The sequence below is a fragment of the Cucurbita maxima genome, unplaced genomic scaffold, assembly GCF_002738345.1.
Source record: "Cucurbita maxima cultivar Rimu unplaced genomic scaffold, Cmax_1.0 Cma_Scf00085, whole genome shotgun sequence".
In the NCBI taxonomy this organism is placed as follows: domain Eukaryota; kingdom Viridiplantae; phylum Streptophyta; class Magnoliopsida; order Cucurbitales; family Cucurbitaceae; genus Cucurbita; species Cucurbita maxima.
This window is the reverse complement of record NW_019272101.1, coordinates 187,299-201,987: the sequence shown is the minus strand read 5'-3', so window position 1 is coordinate 201,987 and position 14,689 is coordinate 187,299. Positions and strand designations below refer to the sequence as shown.

Below are 14,689 nucleotides of genomic sequence, written 5' to 3'. Positions count from 1 at the left end.
GAAAAACTTAGAGAGTAAGAAAAGCAAAATAGAGGGAAAAGAAAGCATAATGTTTTAACCAAATCCACATCTAATTCACTACACAAAAAGAAGAGCTACAAACCCTAATATAGCTTTTACACAAAGAAAACGAAGTACTGTGGGTATGAAAAGTGCGAACTTCAAAACCTAAATTCAGTTCCAAGTAGAAAAAGACAAGAAATAAATGAACACAAACCCAATTTTTTTGAAAAATCTCTCAAATCACATAGAGCATCATCATCAACCGTCCCTTGCTACAAAAGTCAGTAAATATATAATAATTATCCGATTGCTAACATCTCTTTTAATCACTCACTATTATTTTCCCGATTTATGTGTATTAAAAGGTCGATATTGTCAAAGAGGTCGAAATCGAACCTGTGTAAGAATCGACATCGACCATTGCCCATTGGAACTTGTCAACTTTCCAGTATTGGGGTAGCCAAAGTTACGTTTAATCTTAGCCAACAAATCAACTCAGTGAGGGTGCTGCCCATAGCTTTACTTTCTTGTCCACACTCGCAGTAGCCAAAACCAATACTCTTTTACCTCCTGTTCCAAAACAACATATTTTTTTTTTATTGTAGATTTATCAACCACTCTCACCCATAGGGTAAATTAGAAAAGCATTTAAGAAGTTATAACAACCCAAGTGGCCCACTACTAACCAATACGGTTCTAGGGAGAGGTTTCCACACCCTTATAAAAATGCTTCGTTCCCTCTCCAACCGACGTGGAATCTCACAATCCACCCCCTTCGAAACCCAACGTTCTCGCTGACACTCGTTCCTCTCTCCAATCAATGTGGGATCTTACAATAGTCATTTTCTTAAGATTTCGAATTCAGTAATTAATATCTTTTTCTTTCGTACGACATTTAAGATATGGTCAATATTCGAATTAAAGTATTGTTTGATTGTCATCATTTGTGAAACCAAAACAATACATTTCTTTATAACTTTGTCTTTTATTCTCGAATCGTATAGTGTCTATATTTTTGTAATTCTCTCGTTTTCATACTTGTCAGATTATTTTCTCCGAATGAGATAATTAAGAAGAAATGGGAAGAAGTTTTACCTGATGGAATAGGCTTGGGTGCCCACGATATCCATGTGATGTCACCTGCATTAGGAATTGAAGCTTAGTAGTATCCGGTCATCTGAAGGTTTCAAGTTTCAAACAAATGAACTCCATTATGGAAAATATAACTAATTTTTAACTTATATTTGAGAATGCACTAACGCCTGTGTACGGTACTTAAAATGATATACAATATCTATTAACACAATGTTCTTAACTAGAAAGAAAAAATATAGTAACTAGCAAAAAGGAACAACTCGTCCGGGTATATGTAAAACAACCTGACAGGCAACCGAAAATGGTAGGACTACCTATAACACAAGGCCTCGGATACTGTCACTTGATCAAGAAATCAGGTCATACTAACTAAAGTCTTCCGATCATAAATCCTGGATCTTTAGGTTGGTTCTTAAACTAAACTGATCCTTATTACTTGTAGCTGTACTACGTCAGAGGGTTAAACCATTTTTTAACGTGTTGGTTACAAATTTTGAAATTTATTTTTTGTTAGTCGTACTGTTCCCAAACAAGAATTTTTTGTATATAGATGGTGCAAAGTAAAAAATTAGTTATACATACCATCATGAGCTTTCTCAGCTGTGTCCAAAACCTTTCCAGTTTCAACACATAACCACTGCAGTGTGGAACCATGCGTTACTGCTAGTATCTTCCCATCGGGAGATATATTGAGACGATCATAATACAAGGTTGCCCCATTTGAATCATGTAATGGAATTGGAAACACCTTGAGAGTTTTCGGGTCCTCGTCGAGATGGTACCGCACTTGAAAAACGAAAACAATGAAAATATAGATAAAAGTAACATGTCAGTTGCTTAAAGTCGTCTAGTTATCTGGGTTAACATGAAACCGAAAAACATCACCAATCAATCAATTCAAGTAAGAAGTAGTAGCATCGTAGTTACAACAAAAACATGACTTATCATAGGGCAAATTATCAACTACAAATACAAGATACAGATCATAGGTCAGACGGTTAGAACTGTCCATGATGATGATATATGTGTTTATTTGTAACGCTAGCAGATATTGTCTTTTTTGGGTTTTTCCCGATTGGGCTTCCTCTCAAGGCTTTAAAAATGTGTCTGTTAGAGGAGGTTTCCACACCCTTATAAAGAATGCATCGTTCTCCTCTCAACCGAGGGGGATCTCGCATTATACATATGCATATCTATTGCAACATTAACTGGCCTTACTTTTTGTATTTGTTTCAAGGGAAAAAGACAATAATTATCTCTACACTTGTCGACGTGTATCAATTTTCACCATAAATTTTCGATTACTTCATCAATTGCACCACAAACTTAAGTAAGCATTGAAACTTTAACCATAAACTTAGTAAGTGTTGCAAATTTTCTCCTTCTAACAAGTTCTCATTCAAAAAACATTCTCACGCGTTTAATGAATGATAGAAAGTATATGTGTGACATAAAATTAATAAGATTTCAACAACAAAAAATATTGATATGAATCTACGTACCATTAATATTCCAAATTCTCATTGAACCATCCTTTGATGCAGTGATGATTTGCTCTGAGTTTGGAGTAAAACATAACCAAGTCACCGCACTCTTGACATCAGAAAGAAAATGTTAAGTGAGAATGAAGTTAAAATCATCAAGAAGATATATAAGTTTTCTATAAGATCAAACTAATAAATCACATTATGAATTTCACAAAATATCTAAACAACAACCTTGTGTCCTTTCAGCTGCATAACCCTCAGAACCTCCTTAACTGAACCATCTTTTGAGTAAACAACCTCCCATACCTGCCAAAAACAATATATTGATGAAAAAAACGTAAAGGTGTGGCCTTATTGATTGAATATATACGTAAAATCAAGTATTCATAAAGAAATACTAATATTGTGATGGTAGTTACTTCTTTTCCCAGTAAAATTGAAACGGCTTCAATAAATTAAAATATGATACAATGGGCTAGAATGACTCTAACGCCAACTGTAATTCATATTCACTTGGGAAGTAAGAACATATGATATCAAGCTCATACACATAAACAGTGAGATCCCACATTGGTTGGAGAAGAGAACGAAACATTCTTTATAAGAGTGTGAAAACTTCTCCCTAGCAGACATGTTTTAAAAACCTTGAGGGCAAGCCCGGAAGATAAAGCCCAAAGAGGACAATATTTGCTAGCAGAGGGCATGGACTATTACAAATGGTATCAGAGCCTGACACCGGGTGATGTGCCAACGAGGACACTGAGCCCCAAAGGGGGGCGGACACGAGACAGTGTGTCAGCAAGGACGCTGCACCTGAAGGAGGGTGGATTGTGAGATCCCACATCGGTTGGGGAGGAGAACGAAATATTCTTTATAAGGGTGTGTAAACCTTTCCCTAGTAGACACATTTTAAAAACCTTGAGGGAAGCTTGGAAGGGAAAGCCCAAAGAGGACAATATCTGCTAGCGGTGAACTTGGGCCGTTACATAAACGATGTCGCACCACATAGAATTGTATCTCAAACTTGTGCTTTGATAATTTTTCCTTCAAAGGTACAGCTCAATTCTCCACTTGTGGGACAATAAATAAAAGATGTATAAACTAGTAGCCAAATCTAGAGAGAAGACAATTCTAATATGCAAATGCCAGAATTAGTCACCTTCACATCTGCAGTAAAAGCAGCTGCCGCAATAAAACGCCCATTTGGTGACAACGTAGCCATGGTGTTTTTCAATTGATTTGTGTCAACATCACCCAGCAGCTTTCCCGTTTTCGCATGCCAGAGTCTAATATCAGTCCCTAGAAAGCATTTTCTTACATAAGTACTTCTGCATAAGACATAACTATGATGGAGAAAGCAGAAAATCATTGAGAAGATTCGATCACACATTTTAACATTTTCAATTATTTTATCATGATTTAGCACATTGGCAGAATAATATTTTTAGAGATTCTATTAGTACTCATGGATGCTATAGAAAGTTTGAAAAACAGCCCTCGTGTTCCTCCAGAATTCTATGTATGACAAAAAACACATTCAACACTAATTATTTGTGGATCAATTTAACCACAACAATGATATAGATTTTTAAATCTCAAAAAACAGAAGGTGAAACAGACCATTAGGCGGAATAAAAGAAAGTAAAACATTATTCACACGCCTTCCGCTTGATTGTTGCATGGACAATGTTAACGTACCTTCTGAACAAGAAGCTACAATTGTACTCCCATCCGCACTGCCATAACTAGCAGTTGCACCTACTAAGGTCAGAACAGATTTTTTATCGTGCACCTTGTGATTTTCCCACTTGATTTCGGGAAGAGGGAGCTTAGTTTGCTGTTTGGTTTCATCTGAAGCTTTAGCCTTTTCTTCTCCATACATGTACAGAGAAGAACCAGAAAGACCTTGAGAAGATATAATGACTGAGGATGCATCATCACCAAATGTGACTGCAGTTGGATGACCTCCAGCAGGCACATTAATTCTCAAGAACCTGCAGAAATGTTAATGTTGTATAAATAATGAATTAAAATTCGAAGTATTCTTTATTAGTACTCAGAAAATATACTCATACAATACAGATTTGAAAAATGGGTTTACATACTTGAAACTTTTACTTGATGCATCATCCAGCTTAAATACCCTGATCATTCCATCACCACAGGCTGTTATAACAATATATCAGACAGGATCGTGAATAAAAAAGGAGGAAAAAATCTTTAATAAATTATTCAGAAATGCATTGAAATGAAACATTGATCAAACAATGTGTATTAATTATGATAATCCAGTTAGATAAATATTTTCATCTTAATGAATAGAAACTAAATTATACTTTCTACTTCCAGAAACCAAAAACAAAGCCCCGATTGCTATAATTTTGGATGCCACAATTAAGAAATGAATTCCAACACCAATTTGTCTAAGAAAACAAAACCAAGGCACCAAAATTGACGACAGAAGTTGTTTGGCATGCAAAATAACAAGAAACACATCTGCAGCTTTCAAAGCTGAAAACATACTGGAAAAATAAGCCTCCGAATTGCATTAGGATGTAATACCATTGGAAAATATGTTAATAACAAGTGAGGATGAAAATTTGAAATGAGCATCAAATCAGTATGAAGACACGATGCATGTGCTTGATAATGAAAACACATACCATGACACGTGCTCGATAGCAAATGAAACACATTGAATCCAGTTAATGAACTAGAAAAGTATACATACGCAAACTAGATATGTTTAGTCTAATAAAGGCTTGCTTGGAAAATGATTTTACTGAGGGAATTTAAGTTGAAAATTCTTGAGCCATGAGCATAAATAAAATGGAGGCGGGGGACAAGATTCACATTCTAACAGTCTTAGTTAAATAGTTTTCCTTTTCCATCGCATGGCATATAAACAATGGCAGCAAGAGGTAATATCATATAGAAAAACCGTTTGAGATAGCAGGATGAACCACGTTACCAGTCGCTAAACTACTTCCATCTGAGGAAAAGCATAATCCAGTTACAGAATCTCCATGTCCTTTTAATGTATTCAAATCCAACGGATGATGCTTCTTGTTTTGATCCTATATTCGACAAGAAAAAGAGGAAAAGCTGAGCGTAAGAGAAATATCAAAGCTGCTTCATATGAAGCTAGAAATTAATACTTTACTGCAACATTTCAATCCGAATACACCTTTGTTTCTCTGCAGATGACATTAGGATTAAAAAATAAAAAAATAAAAACATGCTGACCGTCATACAGCTTCTGAATCTAAACAGATCAAATGCAAGAAGGAAATAACAACGTCATTGATCTCAATATAGCCTTAAGCTCGAGGTAGTTCATAAACAGCTATCAATGAATGTTTTATTGAAATGTCAGCAGATTGTCGTTATGAACCAGTAACAAGAAAGAGGAAGAACATTTTCGCCGAGGTTACCATGAAAAACCAGCAGAAAATCGTGATATGAATCTAGTACATTTCGTTAAACAAATAATTTATGACTCAAAAAGAATTAGATGGCGATCATTTGAAATAATTCGCACGTCTCCAGCACAATTAGATCAAATCGGCGATATCAACGATGATCCGTGAAGAATTCAAAATCCATTTCGCCGTACTTGCAGCATCGAAACTTATCACAAGATGAAGCAGCTAGACCTAGATAATCTAAAACATCAATTACGCACTGAACGATACAGTACAAAATTACAAGAATTCCGTTCTCATTTCATGCAATTTATCATGAACCTAATCGGACCTTATCGGAGGAGTGAGAGTGAGAGTGAGATTTGTAGTGAGACTTCTTAGTCTGAAGCGGCTTTTGGTGCTTCTTCGGATCCGATGGAAGCTCTGGATGGGAAATGGTTTGGACTTCGGATCTTCGTTTGCTAAAGTAATTTCTGAAGAAGATAACGGCAATTAGGGCGCCAAGAATCACTGAAATAACTGGAATCAGCAGAGCAGAATCCATTGGTAAACACGCAGAGATGCGGCAACGGAGACGGAAACGAAGACGAAGAAATTGGTGATGGACTCGAGAAAGGATGATTGGAGCAAGAGGGGACGTATAAATAGAGGAAGGGAAAATGAAGATTATCTGGGAAACAAACGATCGAATAAATCGAAAATATTTTTTAATTATATTAAGAGTTTTTTATTTTTAAATTACAGTCTGATTTTTAAAAAATAGAATTAAAAATAAAAATTGACGAGCTTTCAATACTTAATTCTAGCACAAACAATTAGTTTTTTTTATATATATTTTTAAAAATAATTTTTAAAAGTGATCATAGAAATTTTTCATGTTCCGAGAAAGTAGGTCTAAGCCTGAGCTCTATAGAAAAGAAATCAGGGTAGACATTAAAACGTTAGTAATAAGAAATTATAAAAAATAGAAAATTTAGTTCGATTTATTATCGTGTCTTCTATTTTGGATTAAAAAATATTTTTAAACTCCTTATATGTTAATAACTTGAAATTAAATGAAAGGATCTTATCGAGATCGACGAACAATGTTTTGAAGTGATTTTGAATGTGACAACATGATTCGACGGTTAAAATTTATCTACAAATTCTTAATCCTTGATGAGCAATGGAAAAAATAAAAAATAAAAAATAAAATCTAAAACACGTGAATCAAAAATCATAGATTGGATAATAAAAAACCGGATAAATTAGAATTATGCATAACAAATACGGTTGAATCAGCTCGAAAGTTGTATGGTGTGGAGGTCTCATGAAGGATTCTCATATTGGTATTTGGGGTATGGTAAAAAATTCAAAATTAATTTTTATTTTTTAAATTGGAGGGTATTATCATTAAAATTTTAAGGATATTTTGTGAGTATTTTTAAAATAAATTACAAAATATTAATTTAACTTTTTAATACATAAAAGAAAAAAATAATCATGAAAATTTTTATTTCATGCAAAACTGAAAGTACTAAAATATCTTAGAGCCCTTTATACTAAAAATAGAATAAATATAATAATTTAACCAATCCACCCCCATATTAAAAAACAAAGCATAATATAATTAATTAATTAATTAATTAATTAATTGATCTGAAATATAATTTTTTTTAGATTTATAAAGAATAAAGAGAGACCTAGTTTACTTTAACTATTCTCTAGGTACTTACGAATCTTAAAGGCCAAATTCCCAAAAATTGACCAAAATTAGGGAATAAAAATTTATTCTACAATATTTATTATTATTTTTTTTTTTTAAAAAGCTTTTTTTTTTTTTTGGATTTGTTTATTTTTATAGAATAAAATGCTATTTTTATCCTTTGAGAATATATATATAAAGTGTTTTTTTATTGGTAGACGATGTTGTCTAAAATATTTAAAAATAATAATTTTAATAATTGTATATTATTTTACTCTTAATATATGTTTAAGTATATGATATATGTTCGTGTTAACTAAAAATATCTATAAAGTGATATGAAATCGAGATGAGAAACCATCCTGTAAAACTATTTTTTTTTTTTTTTTTTTTTTTTTTTGTGAATTCTTGGTAGATGAATAATTTTCATTTTTTTTATATATAATTTATATTAAAAAAATATAAAGTATTATAACAAATCTACTAATATTTTATAAAATTTTAAATTTTAATATTAAATCCCAATTTTCAACCTTTTATATATACTCACAAAATAACTAAATAACTAAACAAATAAATATATATAATAATTATTTCAAACCTCATTAATTGAAGAACTATTTCCCCTTGCTCGATTTAGATTTTTTTTTTTAAAGTGTTAAATGAACATAAAACTTAAAAAAATTAAATTAAAAGTTTAATCTTGATTTTAAAATTTTTAAAATTTGACTAAAAAACTTGTGTAATAGAATTTTTTATATTAAACTCAATTGTTTTTTATTACCTAAAATTATGTATTATATAATATTATAAATTAATATTAAATAAAACATGTTTTAAAAGTAATTATTAATAATTTATATTTAATTATTTATAAAGTTTCAATGCTAATTCAATTTATAATTTTGTTTTTATTAAATTCATTTTTTTATTTTTATTTTTTGGTATTATTAATCTCTAAACTTTAGAAATATAGTAAATATTTTTCAAAATCTATGAATTAATTGTGTAATTAAAAAAAAAAACAAAAAAAAGCAAAAGATTGTTTTTATTATTATTATTATTATTATTATTATTATTATTATTATCTCCACTTTTTCGCCGTGGAATCCAGAAGCCCATCCCATCTTCTCCTCCGTCTAAATTCCGAAAAAGCGATACGCTAAATTCGATCCCTTCGCTCTTAAATTTGCAGTCTCCAAGAAAGCGAAACACTGAAAAACGACACGAAAATCGTCAGATTTTCAACCCATTTTCATTTTCATTTTCCTTTTTCTTTTTTCTTTCCCTAAAACTGGAGGAGCCCAGCTGATTTTTGGGTCCTCCCAGATCACGACGAGGGCTCCGTCGGAAATCGCCGTCGGAACCGCCGTGATTTGGCTTCGTAAACTTTCCGGCGACCTATTTGGGATTTTTTTTTCCCCGAGTTATGCATAGATCTGAACCCGCCATGGCTTGGAACGTCTTTAAGTTCTGTACGGCCTTGCGAGGTCTCGGTTCGATCATGATCCTTTTGGTTCTTGGGGTTGTCGGTGTCACCTATTACGCCGTCGTTTTGACGAACTACGGCCCCGCTCTCTACGACGGTGGCCTCGATTCTCTCATTGCTCTCGCCGTTTTGATCTCCTTCCATTGTTTGGTAAGCTTCGCCTCAATTCGTTTTAATTTTCATTTGTATTTCTCTGTTTGGAATTTATAATTGCCTGATTGTTGTTCTTGTGCTGCTTTATAAACAATATAGCGCCTTGTTTGGCTTGTTCTCTGTCGTTTTTTCCCCCATTTTTACAATCTCTGTCGGACTAAATTTTACCGTCAATTTGTCTTTATTTATCTCGAATTCTCTCAGTTAAACATTTCTTAATCTGGAGTGTTCATTTGTGTGGTAAAGATCAAATTCATCATTCTCTTATATAAAATTGCTTGTTCCTGTGGAAATTGGAATACTCTTTGATAATTTTTCATTATTCTGTTAAGTTTTGTGGATTGAAATTTATACATTGAATTAATGAATGAACGGATTAGATTTGAAGGAGTTGTTTGATTTTTAGAATTTGATTGAGGAGATATGAAGGGATTTGATGTTATGCAGTTGGTGATGCTGTTATGGAGTTACTTCTCTGTTGTTTTGACTGATCCGGGTTATGTGCCGACCAATTGGAGGCCTGCTTTTGATGAAGAACGAGCGGAAGGCGACCCGTTGAATACAATGGAGTTTAGTATTTTGCATCCCGAGCTATCGAATCAACGAATACGATATTGTCGAAAATGCAATCACTTGAAACCACCCCGATGCCATCACTGTTCTGTTTGTGAGTAGTGCATTTGTTTGTTACTTCATATTTGTATGTTAAGTTATCGTATAGTCTTGCGCTGTCGACTATTTCGATGCGAGATTTACATTGTTCTTTGTTTAGGTGGGCGATGCGTATTGAAGATGGATCATCACTGCGTGTGGGTCGTTAATTGTGTAGGAGCTTTGAATTACAAATACTTCCTTCTGTTTCTGGTATGTTTATTGCACTCGGAATTCAAAAAGATTTTTACGTTTTTCAGCATTGAAATATTTTTTTCTGATGGTTGGGTGATGTTATTTCATTATCTGAGCACTTTATTAGTGAAATTTAGGACTAATATCGTAACAGCCCAAACCCACTGCTAGTAGATAGTGTCTTTTTTGGGCTTTTCTCAAAGTTTTTAAAACCGTGAGGCTGACGGCGATACGTAATGGGTCAAAACGGACATATCTACTAGCATGGGCTCGTATTTGTTACAAATGATATCAGAGCCAGACACCGGGTGGTGTGCTAGCAAGGATGTTGGGTCCCGAAAATGGGTGGATTGTGAGATCCCACATTGAGTTGAGAGAGGAATGAGTGTTAGCGAGGACTCTGGGCCCCGAAGGGGGGAGGACTATGAGATTCCACATCGATTGGAGAGGGAAACGCTTGCCAGCGAGGACGTTGGGCCCTGAAAGGGGGTGAATTGTGAAATCCTACATCGGTTGGTGAGGAAAATGAAGCATTCTTTATAAGGGTGTGGAAACCTCTCCCTAACAGCTGTGTATTAAAAACCTTGAGGGGATGCCCGAAAGGGAAAGTCCATAGAGGATAGTATCTGCTAGCGGTAGACTTGGACTGTATCAAATGCGTTGCTGTGGCTCAAGTAAAACGTGTCGATAATACGAAATGCTAGAAATGGTGAAGTCTGATCCAACAGCTGTCTTTCTTCTATTACAATGAAATGTTCTTTAGTTCAGATTATGATTTTTCAGTTTCGACCGATCTCGACTTTTCTTGATAACTAGAAAGACGAAATTTAGTATTATCATTTCTTAATCTTTGTTCAATTCCCTTGCAGCTGTACACTTTTTTAGAGACGAGTCTCGTGACTTTGTCGTTGCTACCGCACTTCATCACATTTTTCAGTGAAGGAGAGATACCCGGAACCCCTAGTACCCTTGCCACGACCTTTATCGCCTTTGGTAAGCTTAACAAGCATTCTCTAAACCCGTCAACTATTAGCTTTTTACGAGCTCGTGACTATCGCTTATTTGTTCAGTCTTGAATCTGGCATTCGCGTTGAGTGTTATGGGGTTCTTGATCATGCACATATCTTTGGTGGCTGCAAATACTACAACAATTGAGGTATTGTCTTTTGTACACTTAATTTGGGACATAGAAATATCCGAAAACCGAAATTTCGTCATCGGCTTCTCGTATGTTGAAACCAGGATGATTCGGATACTTCTAAATGCTAATGAAAACGTTTAAATCCAGGCTTATGAGAAGAAAACGACTCCTAAATGGCGATACGACCTTGGTCGGAGGAGAAACTTTGAACAGGTTCGTTAAACATTTTGAGTCATTTCAAAAAGTTAATATTGTGAGAACTTCGAACCGTACATTGCTAGCGATCTGATGTTCTGAAACTGCGTATTTAGGTGTTCGGTATGGACAAACGCTACTGGTTGATCCCAGCTTATTCAGAAGAAGATTTACGACGAATGCCAGCACTCCAAGGTCTGGAATACCCGTCGAAGCCCGAGTTAGAATCACAAGAGTTCTAGGAAGCCCTCAAGCAAACTCACGTAACTTAGTCGTCGTGCAAGGGAAATATGGAGTTCCCAGCCAAACCGAACACGATCCTCAACCCAATTCTAGTGCAACAACATTCGTTCTCACACACGATAGGAAGGGAGAGGGGGAGAGGCATCGGACAATGAAGAAAATCGACAGGCAGAACGGAAACAGGTTTTAAGGTAGTCGGGTTAGCTTGAGCTCAATACTTGTTCTAAAATAACATATTTTCGGGACGGTCGGTCGGAGAACCTCGAGAATTGGCGAAAATGGCAATGTTTCCAAATGTGCAAGATGCTTTTCCCTGTAATCCTTTGTTTCTAGAGTTGTTGATACCACGGGTGACCGGACAATCTCTGAGCCAGCATTCGGTTCTGGTCCGATTTTCGACTTAGGAAAATTAAAAAAAAAAACATTTTTAAATCTAATAGAAAAAAGAAATTTTCTAATTTATTTATTTATTTATTCATTCATTTATTCATATTTAAAATAAAATAAAAATAATCTGAACAAAAGAAAAAGTTGTACTTTAACCTGAAGGGCCTCGAAAGTAGTAAATTGCGCATATGCCCAAATTGTAGGAAAGAAAATTTTTCATATATGCCCTCAGAAAGAACAATTATATCAAATTTGGCCCATCCTGATGTTTACCCCTATAAAGGAGGTGCCGAAAAGGAATTTGGGAAAGAAATGAGACCCTGCAATTGTCAAATCTGGTCCTCCATGCTCACTAGTAGCTACCTACTGGCTACTATTTCGCCTGTTAATTTCAAGCCATTAATGCGATTTAGAACACGTGTTAATTATTGTTGAGGGGCATGTAACAGACTAAAACTAACAATATCTTTAGTAGTAGGTATGTAACGGGCTAAAACTAACAATATATTTAGTAGTGGACTTGAGTTATAAATGGTATCAGAGCGCGGTGTGCCAGTAAGGACACTGACCCTACAAATATCTATCAGCAGTAGACTTGAGTTATAAATGATATCAGAGCCAAATTACAAGGCGGTGTGTCAACAAGAACACTAGCCCTCAAGAGAGTGGATAGTGGGATTCCACATCACTAGGCAATGTGCTAGCAAGAACATTAGAAATGTCTCCCAAGAGAATGGATACTGAGATCCCACATGACTGCGCCATGTGTGTGGATAGTTGATTCCACATCACCCGGCTCGGCGATGGGTAGCGAGGACACTGGAGGTGAGGTTGGAGGGAGGAACAGTGATTCCATTTAGATTCTAATTGTTTCTATTTCAAAATCGTATATACATCTAATTTACATTCGTGAACATTCTTTATTTAATAAAAGAAAAAGAAATAGAAAAAAAAAGAGTAAAAAACTATCCCTCTCCTTCACGTCTCTACCACGCTGCCTTGCCCATCAAGACTTCATTCACGAAACACGTGTTCCTCTCCAGAACGTAGGTCGACACGTTTGATCCAACGGCCACCCTTCGCCGCCGAGTTCGAACCGACACCGCCACCGCCACCGCCACTGGAGCTTCCAATATGAGCAATTTCCAATCCTTTACCGACCGGCAAAAAAACCGACTTAACCACACGTGTCCCTCTCCGAAGCACTCCTTGCCATCTAAACCCCAAGACGTTTCCGTTTCGTTCCCATGCATTTTTACATACCAAAACTGCCCCTCTCTCACTCGGCTTCGCTTCCCTCAAAACCCTAACGAAATCCTTCCCCTTACAATCCACCACTAGAAAATCCACCGCCGCTATGATCTCCGCCAACGCCTCCACATCTCCGACCACCACTTCCGGTGGCGATTCAACTCCAGCTTCCCTCATCGCCTTCACGTACTTCGATCTCGCCCGTTCGTCTGCAACGATGCAGAGATGACGCCCGCCGGTGTGACCTGCAGCGATTGCAAGTCCGACGCTCGTGGCTACCGGACCGCCGTCCGACCAAGTCTCGACGATGAGCTTCGCGTTCCAACCGGCGGCCATGGCGGAGAGAAGCTCCGGGACGCCGAATTCGCCGAAAATCTCGCACTGCAACAAATTAAAAAAGGTAATTAGATATGATTTAAATCTTTTATTTCATAGAAATTGAACGAAAAATTGAAATAAACTTACGGATTTGACTGTGTCCATATACGCTTTGGAAGCTCTCTCCGGTGACCAAACGAGCTTCATAATTTCTCAACTTTTTTTTTCTTTCTTTTTTCCGTTCGGTTCAGAGAAAAATGGCGTTTGGGGATTTTTTATGGACTTATAAATAAATAAATAAATATATATATATATATATATATATATATATATATATATATAGAAAGAGAGAATTATGGTAGTGGGAGTTGACATTTGCAATACAGGCGATGAACCTAAAATTATTGCATTTATTTATTTATTTGGAATTTTCTTGCTAAGGGTTTATTGACATTTTTTGACTTTTACGCTATAAAAATATAGCGAGTTTGGATTTTTTTTTTTAATAATTAATTTAAATTTTATTTTTCAAAGAGGTATTGTCAGGTGAACGTAATTCTTCCACAAACCAACCTAAATTTATTTTAAAAAAATTATAATTAAAAATTATATATATAAAATAATAATAATGAAAAAAAAAAAGCTTTTAACTATCCAAAATAACTTATTAAAAATATTTTCCGAACATGAGTGTAAAATTGTAATGAGAGAAAATAAATAAATAAATAAATAAATAAAAACAATCATTTTCTTAACAAGTTAAATATACCCTTAAAATTTTGAATTTATTAAATTAAAACACTAAACTTAAATTAATCGTTAAATAATTCTTTGGGGTTATTTAATTTTTTACAATTACATATAGTTAGTAATTATAAAAAAATTTAAATATTTTTAATTATAATTTTATATTATCAAAATCACTCTGATTTAAATATAGTTTCGATTTTGACTTTAGTCAACTTCTTCCTA

At 34.8% G+C, this 14,689-nt stretch overlaps 3 protein-coding genes across 4 annotated transcripts; 1 reads left to right on the top strand and 2 right to left on the bottom strand.

The window, feature by feature from the left end:
- Positions 1 to 52: 52 nt before the first annotated feature.
- LOC111472706 (transducin beta-like protein 2) lies at positions 53 to 6,652 on the bottom strand. Of its 2 annotated transcripts, XR_002715477.1 has the most exons (11): positions 6,342 to 6,652; positions 5,557 to 5,662; positions 4,691 to 4,751; positions 4,284 to 4,579; positions 3,745 to 3,884; positions 2,817 to 2,891; positions 2,601 to 2,691; positions 1,681 to 1,884; positions 1,099 to 1,143; positions 400 to 573; positions 53 to 275 (listed from the first exon to the last, which is right to left on the bottom strand). XR_002715477.1 is itself a non-coding variant. In XM_023118328.1 (10 exons), the coding sequence occupies exons 1-10, from the start codon at positions 6,552 to 6,554 to the stop codon at positions 494 to 496; spliced, it is 1,311 nt and encodes a 436-aa protein (XP_022974096.1). In that variant the 5' UTR covers positions 6,555 to 6,652; the 3' UTR covers positions 178 to 493. The 2 variants fall into 2 exon arrangements, 1 of the variants encoding a protein (XP_022974096.1); XM_023118328.1 differs by having other exon boundaries at positions 178 to 573.
- Positions 6,653 to 8,794: 2,142 nt separating this feature from the next.
- On the top strand, positions 8,795 to 12,123 carry LOC111472708 (probable protein S-acyltransferase 14). Its single transcript, XM_023118330.1, has 7 exons — positions 8,795 to 9,333; positions 9,784 to 10,003; positions 10,109 to 10,200; positions 11,052 to 11,175; positions 11,253 to 11,338; positions 11,471 to 11,536; positions 11,635 to 12,123. Exons 1-7 carry the CDS (start codon positions 9,124 to 9,126, stop codon positions 11,758 to 11,760), a joined length of 924 nt encoding a protein of 307 aa, XP_022974098.1. The 5' UTR covers positions 8,795 to 9,123; the 3' UTR covers positions 11,761 to 12,123.
- An 880-nt stretch (positions 12,124 to 13,003) lies between these two features.
- Positions 13,004 to 13,988, bottom strand: LOC111472709. Its single transcript, XM_023118331.1, has 2 exons — positions 13,865 to 13,988; positions 13,004 to 13,780 (listed from the first exon to the last, which is right to left on the bottom strand). The coding sequence occupies exons 1-2, from the start codon at positions 13,922 to 13,924 to the stop codon at positions 13,163 to 13,165; spliced, it is 678 nt and encodes a 225-aa protein (XP_022974099.1). The 5' UTR covers positions 13,925 to 13,988; the 3' UTR covers positions 13,004 to 13,162.
- Positions 13,989 to 14,689: the final 701 nt, after the last annotated feature.